General features: G+C 38.4%; 1 protein-coding gene across 2 annotated transcripts; it reads right to left on the bottom strand.

Annotated features, from left to right (window-relative positions):
* Positions 1–1,986: 1,986 nt before the first annotated feature.
* LOC110106886 lies at positions 1,987–2,746 on the bottom strand. 2 transcript variants are annotated; one of them, XM_028700066.1, is made up of 2 exons: positions 2,307–2,746; positions 1,987–2,234 (listed from the first exon to the last, which is right to left on the bottom strand). In XM_028700066.1, the coding sequence occupies exons 1-2, from the start codon at positions 2,735–2,737 to the stop codon at positions 2,003–2,005; spliced, it is 663 nt and encodes a 220-aa protein (XP_028555899.1). In that variant the 5' UTR covers positions 2,738–2,746; the 3' UTR covers positions 1,987–2,002. The 2 variants fall into 2 exon arrangements, with proteins under 2 accessions (XP_028555899.1, XP_028555900.1); XM_028700067.1 differs by having other exon boundaries at positions 2,000–2,223; positions 2,307–2,744.
* Between the last annotated feature and the right edge of the window lie 7,063 nt (positions 2,747–9,809).

The following is a 9,809-nucleotide window of genomic DNA, read 5'->3' as shown; positions in this document are numbered from 1 at the left end:
GTTAAGAAAGGTAGAGGTAGACCTAAATTTTAATTTACACAATATAATGCTATCAAATTTATAAGAAGAAATTTTTATCATTTATCTTCCAATATAATATTGATTTTAGGAATAAAAATTGCAGTATAATCATATAAGTTATATTGAACCTAGACTCAAATAATATTCATACACTGAAAGTGTATTGTTTCTTTCTCAGATCTCTAAAAACAAAAATCAGAAATTTCTCCAACTCTACTCTAGTAAATGCTAGCAAACCGTTTGTGTTAAATTCAAAAAATGCTAAGTTGCTACTTCTAATTAAGTAGACAATAGCTATTAGAGCATGCACAATATCAAAATCAAACATTAAAAAAAATGAAAATATTAATTATTACATAACTTTGTTATTAAGTATTGCTACAGAACTTTGCATAAAAAAAGAAAATTATTGTTACATGTTAACTGCATTATAGTTTTTTAGAGTTTTGAAGAAATGCAAGATAGCAAAGTTCAGATTAATTACTACTACAGAGCTTTGCAATTCAGAAAAATTTTCATATTGAAAGTTTTTGAAAGGCCTTTGCTAAGTTTTTTTATTCTTTCCACTTCAAGTACTTTGCTACAGAACTTTGAATCTTGCATTTCTTAACAACTTTAAAAATAATCTTTCCTACAGAAAAAAATTATCAGTTTTGATTTTTGAAAGTTTTTGAAACTAATAATCTTCAGATTAAAGCAAAGTTTTTATTTAAAAATTCAGTTTCGATTTCATTCCTTATCGCTAAAAGTTTTTGAAACAAAAAATTTGCATATGACATAACTTTGCTTTCTTGCATTTCTTTAAAACTATTAAAATCTTTTAAAAAAATTCTCAGAACGTTTAAAATAGATCATTTTAAAAAATAGTTGGATTAGATAAAGGTCACCTTCAAATTGAAGCAAAGTTTGAAAGTTTTAATCCGACCAAAGGCTACCAATAATGGCAACCTCTTCAAACCACCGAGAAGAGTTCGAAGAAGAAGATCGTGGGCGAAGAAGAAGGTTGTGGCTGCCTGCGAAGTGCAAAGCCGAAGGAAAATAGGAAGGGCGAAGACAAAGGCTGGAGTCAGCAGACGCTATTCGAGAACCGTTCCTCTTTTCAGGCTTCGGGAGTCGGGATGGGCAGAGAGTCACGGATTTGATTAAATTAGGGAAAAAATTATTTTTAGGGGGGGTCAAATTTACAAAAGTGTCGCTCTAATGCATTAATTTTTTTTTAGGGTGGGCATTTGAGGTGAACTGGGATCCACCCTTGCAATGATAAAATGTTTTTTTATATATAAATGATATAATATTATAAAATCAAAATTAACATAATCTTGAAATTTCAATATCATCATTATAAGCCGTAACATGATATCAATCCAAAAAATTAACAATAAATTTCATCTCAGTAGTAATCTTTGTATTTGTTACTAATCTCAAAATAAATCTAATAATTTTAAAAATCATTTTCATCTAATTTATATAAAAATTTTCTAAATTGCAGTCAAATAGAAAAGTCATTGAATTCAAAATAAACTACACAATATAATTTCCTCTCAATAGAATAAAAGAAATGTTATTTCTTTTAATGAAAAATTCCCAATAATTAATCAACAACATTAAAAACTATAATACCTCCCCACCGAACCAAAACTGTTTAAGCATTTGACTCATTTGATTATTTGTATACACTTCCTTAAAAAAATTATCCGCATGTAGTGGGACAAAGACTTGTTGTTGTTGCTGATACCGTCGAGAATTATCCTCACGTCGTGGAACAAATACTTGATGTTGTTGTTGTTGTCACCTTCAAAAATTATCCCCACATAGTGACACAAAGACTTCTTTTTCTTGTTGTTGGTGTTACCTTCAAGAATTAAACTCTCAAATAACTAAAAAACTAACTGCAGATGAATACAAAGAATTGAACTATTGTTTGAATCATACCCAATAAGAAGAAAGATAGTCATGTGGGGGAAACTTTGATCTGCCAATACTATGTGGGTGTGTTCTCCCATGAACTTGATTCAAATTTCCAATCATTAGTCGTGGAGAATTTTGAGACTAAGCGCTGCATATCAAGCCATAGATCATCATCAGCCATCATAATTGATGATGTGTCACACAACCTAGTTGTTGGCATCGGTGTTGTATCGATCAATTTTGTTTCTGACAAATTTGATAGATTTTGATTTGTCTGTTTCGTGGCTGGAAGTCCTATCAAATTTCTGAACAAAGTTATAATCCATTAAGATACATTATAAAGAAGGTTACCAATAAAGATATTAGAATTGCTCAACTTATTAAGAGGATTCATGGCGAAATGCTCAGTATTTGATGGTGGTGGCAGCTGCGACGATGGTAATGGCTCCCTATTGACAGTACCGCTGGTCGATAAGTGCTCGAATGACAATTCTTGATTGAATAGCTCTCCGGGTCTTTGTGACTCTCGGAACATATCATCAATGAGCGCATTATTCGCTTGCCCCATCGCTAGAGACATTGGTTGTGGTGACACTTTTTGATGATCACTAATGTAGCTAGGATACCATTTGGTTGAAAGGTGTTCCGTCTTAAAGGGAAAAGTAGATGCTTGACGTTGCTGCCATGGTAGGCTGAGATCGAAGTTTCTTAATAAGTAATTTGTCTCATCATTGCCAGCATTACCTATGTTAATTGGTCGTTGGACCTGATTTTGCATAAGCATGAATGCCATTTGCCTCTTTTTCATAGCTACCTGAGCTTGGATCTCAGGTGGATAAATTGGAAGCCCCGCTCTCTGCCGCCGTTTAACTCTTGTGTTCCAAAAATTCTTTATCTCATTATCTGTTCTTCCTGGTAACTATCTTAGAAAAGATAAGAATATCTAATAAGAACAAACAAAAAAGAAAAAGTGAAACTGAGAGAGAGACTGAGAATTACGTATGTAGCCATTCGAGCCCATTTATTGCCTAGTTCAGCATGATACTTGATTATAAGGTTCTCTTCCTCTTGGGTAAAAGATCTTTTTATTAGATTGGGACGGAGCTGATTAGCCCACCGAAGACGACAGCTCTTGCCACATCGTTGAAGTCCAATGTTCTTCTGAACAGCATTCCAATTCCCTTCTCCGTGTTTTTTCACATACTCCATTAGAAGTGCATCTTCTTCTGCACTCCAGGGCCCTTTTTTCAGAGATTGCGGCGCCTTGCCGTCGTCGCCGCCACCGGGTGAAGATGAATCCAGAAGGCCCAAAATGGGTTCTTCGTTTACTTGGACAGGTGATTTTATTTTCACCTCTGCCTGGGGAACGTCATTATGAACCATTTTTTTGCTCAGTTTCTAAAAATAGTGCGTGAGAGAAGGCATGGAAATGAAGGGCAATTTTTGAAGGATCAAAGAAAGTTACTTATATAGAGGGAGAGAAAATAATAAGTCGGTTTTCCTTAAATCCCGGATTTAAAGCATATGTTTTGTAAGCATATTATTAGCCGTTAGGCATGTGGCGCAAATTCCTCATTCCTTTTCACAGCTCACTGCGTGGACTCGCCTACTTCCTCGCTTCCTACTTTGCTGTGTTGGCGTAGTAAATTTTGGCGGATGTCGCGGGGTGGTTGCCAGGACTTTTGGGTTTTAAAATTGTTATTTACATTATTATAAATTAAATATAAGATAAACTTTAGAAATAAAATTTATGATCATCTGGACCAAACAAGCCTAATGACTCAAAAAAATGATCGGAATCGTGCGAACACTTTAAGCATAAATGAAAAATTCATAGTATTAATTAAATGACCAAACGATCTTGAAATTTAGCATGCTCGTGCATATATTCGTATCGAGCATCTCGACGACATGAAACAAATCCATTCAAGATTATTGAATTTTTACATCATTATTAATATGGTTCTTGAGCTTAACGGAACCGGAAGGGAGAAGATAGAGAGATTTAGGAAAGTAATATTGTATTCATGTCCTAAGTCTATTACAGAGATGATAATATATAGGCAGAGAAGGCATGCAGTTATCAAGAGTGCCAGGATCTTGATTACCGTACAAGGAAATAACGTAAACAATAGCTGACGCGTACAAGTGTTTCTAATAGCCTACCGCAAATTAATCATTCTATGAACAAATGGTTTATTTGGATCTCAAATTATTGAATCTGGTGGCATATAGAGGCTTTGTAAGGATGTTGGCTATCTGATCCGTAGAGCTGACATGACTGATAATAATGTCTCCTTGTTTGATGTGTCCACTGATGAAGTGATAATCAATTTCGATGTGTTTAGTCCAAGCATGGAAGACAAGATTGTTAGCGAGTGCGATGGCGGGCATATTGCCACAAAAGATTGGAGTTGGAGAGTGTTGAGGGATGTGGAACTCTTCTACAAGCCGACGCAACCAGATGATGTCGAAGGTAGCGGAAGATAGAGATCTGTATTCTGCTTATGTGGATGACTTGGCGACCATTGTTTATTTCTTGATGGACCAAGAAACCAGATTAGGACCGAGAAAAGTGCAGAACCCTATGATAGATTTGCGATCTGTGGAATCGGCTGCCCAATCGGCGTTAGTGCAGGTGTGAAGTTGGAGGTTGCCCGGCGTGATTGGTAGTCTGAAGTCGATGGAGCCTTTTATGTATCGGAGAAGGCATTTTAAATCCTAGTATTCACGATTGAGTGGTCCGTGCATTTGCTGGCAGATTTGGTTAGTAGCAAAAGTAATATCCAGTCTGGTGTATGACAGATGTTGTAGAGAACCGGCTAATTTGCGGAATGAATGATGGTCCGAGTAAGTCTGGATCGTTTCAGATCAAGAGATGTGGAAGATGGTTTGCAGTTGGTGAAGCCTGCATTGTTGAGAAGTTCGCGAGCGTAATGTTGTTGTTGTAGAAGATACTCAGTGCTTGTTTCAACGGCTTGTATCCCAAGAAAAAGAGACACATCGCCGAGTTGTTTGAGGCTGAATGTTGAGTAGAGTTGCTGCAAAACACTTTGAATTTTGTTAGGATTGTTTCCTGTAATTAGGATGTCATCCAAGTAGATAAGAATAAATATATGAATTATCCTGATTGAGAATCAATAAATATGGGTCGGCTTTGCTTAAGGTGAATTCGATGGATTGGAGAAATGCTGTGTATTTTTAAACCATGGTCGTGGTGACTATTTGAGCCCATAGATAGACTTGTGAAGCTTGCAGACGTAGTGAGGGTGTTGGGTATCCTCGAAGCCCAAGGTTTTTTCATGTAAACTTCGTCTTGTAGGTCGCCGTATAAGAAGGCGTTAGATACGTCAAGTTGAGTTATGGGCCAGTGATGATGAAGGGCAACAATTAGTAGAATAAGGATTGTCACCATTTTAGCAATTGGACTGAACGTTTCAGTGTAGTTGATACCAAATTCGTGGGAACAACCTTGAGCGACCAACCAGGCCTTGTATCGAGCAATGTTACCATTGAGATTCAACTTTGTTTTAAATGTCCATTTGCAGCTGAGAACGGGTTTTCCCGCTGGTGGATATCCTAAATCCTAAACAAGAAGTAGGGGGAAATGTGGTTTTGGCTGGTTGAGATGAGAGGTGTTCGGGATTTTGCTTGAAGGGGGGTTAGTTCTTTTTGGTGGGGGGGGGGGGGGGGGGGGGGGGTAATTCTCATGAAAAACTACATGACGAGATATATGGATACGTTTTGTGAGAATATTAAATCACCTATTTCCTTTATGTTGTGTGGAATATCCTAGGAATAAACTCTCTTATGAGCGAGAAGAAAGTTTGTTGGGGGAGTGAGGTTTTAACCAAGGGAAACACAGGCACCCGAAGGTTCGAAGGTGAGTGTAAGAAGCATTGCGACTGTGTAGTTTGAAGTAAGGTGTTTGATTAGAGATTGTTGAAGAGGGTAATCTATTTATCAAGTAATTTGTTGTTGAGACCACTTCGACCTAGAAAGAATTTGGAAGATTGGCCGCATGAAGAAGCGTGTGAGTGAGTTCGATGCGATGATGATGTTTTCGTTCCACGAGACCATTTTGTTCAGGCGTATAGGGGCAACTCATTTGATAAGTAACGTCGTTGTGTAAAAGATATTGACGAAAGACATTACTGTTAATTTCGCCGCCGCCATCGGATCAGAATGTTTGAACGGTTATATGAAAAGTATTTTTAACTAAATTGCAAAAAATATGAAATTTGGAAAATGTTTCTTGCTTTGAATGCATTAGATAAATCCATTAAAATCTTGTGAAATCATCTATAAAAATCACATCGTATGTAAAACCATTTAAAGAGGTATGAGGGGTCGGACCCTAGATGTCCGAGTGAATGAGTTGAAACGGTTAATTACAGGTGGATATACTAGTAGAGAAAAAAAGTTTGTGGCTTTTCATCACATTACAAGAAATACAAATATTAGAAGTATGGGACGAATTACAAAGTTCAAGGATGTTTTTAGCTAAAATAGATAGAAGACGGGGGTGAGGGTGGCCCAGCCTAGCGTGCCATGGAGAACTAGACGTGTTGGTGGTCCTGAGAGATGTGGATCCGATTCCGATGGGAGTTTTAATTTGATACAGAACATTGCGATTGTGATCTTGGAGAAGCGGCTAATTGTCCTGAAAATCCTTAATAAGAAAAATGTTAGCGTCAAAACAAATAGAGACATTATTGTCAGATATTAGTTTAGAGATAGATAACAAATTATGAGAGAGTGAGGAAACGTGAAGAATGTTTCGAATGTGAAGATTACGAATCGACTCCGGTAGAGGTAAGAGGCCTTGGCCCGAATTTTGAATCAGTAAGGTATTATCGTTAGCAATGGAGACTGAATCTAGACTGGAGTAAGGTGTTGGTTGATTGATGTTGAATGCATCAGACATTAAGTGTGAAGACGCCCAGGAGTCCAACACCCATTTGGCGGTAGATGAATTTTGCTATTGGACCGTGAGAGCTTTAGGATTCGAAGGAGGCGCGTAGGAGAGATTACACCAGTGCCAGCAATTTAATGCTGAGTGTCTTGATTTGCCTCATATTTGACATGTTGGTTTGGTCATTGATGCTTATCCCGGAGACGGAAAACTGGAATTGTGATGCAAACATGTAATCCACGTCCGCGGGATCTTGTGAACTTGCCGCGATTAGAAGAATTGCGATTTGGAAGAAGCACAACATTGTCGGATTGTTGTTGTATTTCTTTGAGCTATTCTTGTTGGAGATTAATCTTCTCGCTGCATAAGAGAGAGTAAAGAACGTCTAGACTGATCAGACTCAGGGATGTTCAAATCGTCGTCTTGAAGGGAGTGTAAATGGTAGGAAGACCATTTAAAATGTAAAGAACTATGTCCTCTGCATCCACGGTGGAACCAACCGACGCGATGTTATTGACTAGTATCTTGATTTGGGCGAGATATTGTTGCATTGAACGATCCTTCATTTGTATTTGATGCAGCTCGTTCTTAAGCTGAATGACGCGCGATCGATTTGTGGGTTGTAACCTTCTTTCAAGCGTGATCCAAATTTCGTGTGCGATAGCGAGAGTTAGGACGTATGGGAGGACGAACGGAGAGATTGTGGAAAGAAGTGCCGAAATGAGATTTCGGTCCACTAGCTTCCATAGATTATGGTTGGTTGAAGATGTTTCTAGTGGGTAAGAAGAGACGCCGGTGAGATGTCCACTGAAGCCGTTTGCATAAAGTGTTGAAAGATTTGGAGCTTCCAAATTACGTAGTTTTCATTTATGAGTTGTGTGGGGATGAGATTCTTCAAGTTGGATATAAGGAACTTGAGTGGCGTGGGAAAGATGAATTTAATGACGGAGATTGACAAACTAGAGGACGTCGGAGTTGAAGTGGTGGAATGTTGATCCGCCATTGGATAGAACAGGAGCTGTTGAGCAAGGAAGCTCTGATACCATAATATGGTTCTTGAGCTTGATGGAACCGGAAGGTAGAAGACAGAGATTGAGGAAAGTAATATTGTATTTATGTCCCAAGTCTATACAGAGACGAAAATATATAGGCAGAGGAGGCATGCGGTTATTAAGAGTGCCAAGATCTTGATTACCATACAAGAGAATAACGTAAACAATAGCTGATGTGTACAAGTGTTTCTAACAGACTACTGCAAATTAATCATTCTATGAACGAATGGTTAATTTGGATCTCAGATTCCCGAATCTGGTGGCAGATAGAGATTTTGTAAGGATATCGGCTATCTGATCCATAGAGCTGACATGGCTGATAGTAATGTCTTCTTGTTTGATGTGTCCACTGATGAAGTGATAATTGATTTCGATGTGTTTAATCCGAGCATGGAAGACGAGATTGTAAGCAAGTGCGAAGGCGGACGTATTGTCACAAAAGATCGGAGTTGGAGAGTGTTGAGGGATGTGGAACTCTTCTACAAGCCGACGCAAACAGATGATGTCGGAGGTAGCAGAAGATAGAGGTTTGTATTATGCTTTTGTGGATGACTTGGCAACCGTTGTTTGTTTCTTGATGGACCAAGAAACTAGATTTGGACCGAGAAAAGTGTAGAACCCTGTGATAGATTTGCGATATGTGGAATCGGCTACCCAGTCAGCGTCAGTGTAGGTGTGAAATTAGAGGTTGCCCGACGTGGTTGGTAGTCCAAAGTCGATGGTGCCTTTTATGTACCGGAGAAGGCATTTTAAATCCTGGTAGTCACGATTGCGGGGTTCGTGCATTTGCTGGCAGATTTGGTTAGTAGTAAAAGCAATATCCAGTCTGGTGACCGACAAATACTATAGAGAACCTGCTAATTTCCGGAATGAATGATGGTTCGAGTAAGTCTGTTGTCCGGATTGTGTTTGGATCGTTTTAGACCGAGTGGTGTGGAAGATGGTTTGTAGTTGGTGAAGCCTGCATTGTTGAGAAGTTCGCGAGCGTAATGTTGTTGTAGTAGAAGATAGCCGGTGCTCATTTTAATGACCTGTATCCCAAGAAAAAGAGACACATCACCGAGATGTTTTAGGCTAAATGTTGAGTGGAGTTGCTGCAAAACATTTTGAATTTTGTTAGGATTGTTTCCTGTAATCAAGATGCCATCCACGTAGATAAGAATAAAAATATGAATATTATCCTGATTGAGAATTAATAAAGATGGGTCGGCTTTGCTAAAGGTGAATCCGATGGATTGGAGAAATTCTGTGAATTTTTAAACCATTATCGTAGTGACTGTTTAAGCCCGTAGATAGATTTGTGAAGCTTGCAGACATAGTGAGGGTGTTGGGTATCATCGTAGCCCAAGGGTTGTTTCATGTAAACTTCGTCTTGTAGGTCGCCGTATAAGAAGGCATTAGATATATCAAGTTGAGTTATGGGCTAGTGATGATGAAGGGCAACAATTAGTAGAATAAGGATTGTCACCATTTAGCAACTGGACTGAACTTTTCTGTGTAGTTGATACCAAATTCCTGGGAACAACCTTTAGCGACCAACCGGGCCTTGCCATCGAGATTCAACTTTGTTTTAAATGTTCATTTTCAGCCGAGAACAAGTTTGCCCGTTGGTTGTGGTACGAGCGACCACGTTCCTTGTTTCTAAAGAGCAAGGAATTCAGACGATATGACTAATCGCCATTGTTTGTGTTTGGCAACAAGAGAATAGATTGTTGTTGCGGTGTGTTCCGGGTGAGGAACAATGGATAGATCAAAGACTTTTCTTGAGAAGATATTCCAGATTTTAGACGAGTCTATATATGGTGAGTTCGGATGTGTGGTGATTGATGCGTTGAGGAGTTGGTAGGCGAAGTTTGATTGATTGTGATATCCTGAGAAATTGTTGGGAGTAAATTAGTAGGGGTTGAGGATTG

The sequence above is a fragment of the Dendrobium catenatum genome, unplaced genomic scaffold (genome assembly GCF_001605985.2).
Source record: "Dendrobium catenatum unplaced genomic scaffold, ASM160598v2 fragScaff_scaffold_1446, whole genome shotgun sequence".
In the NCBI taxonomy this organism is placed as follows: domain Eukaryota; kingdom Viridiplantae; phylum Streptophyta; class Magnoliopsida; order Asparagales; family Orchidaceae; genus Dendrobium; species Dendrobium catenatum.
The sequence above is the reverse complement of the archived record's forward strand: the minus strand, read 5'-3'. Positions and strand labels throughout refer to the sequence as shown.

Coding starts and splice junctions, on each gene's coding strand:
- LOC110106886 (XM_028700066.1), bottom strand. CDS start 2,737: ATGAAAAAGAGGCAAATGGCATTCATGCTTATGCAAAATCAGGTCCAA. Junction 2,235..2,306: donor GCCATGAATCCTCTTAATAA/GTTGAGCAATTC, acceptor AACTTTGTTCAG/AAATTTGATAGGACTTCCAG.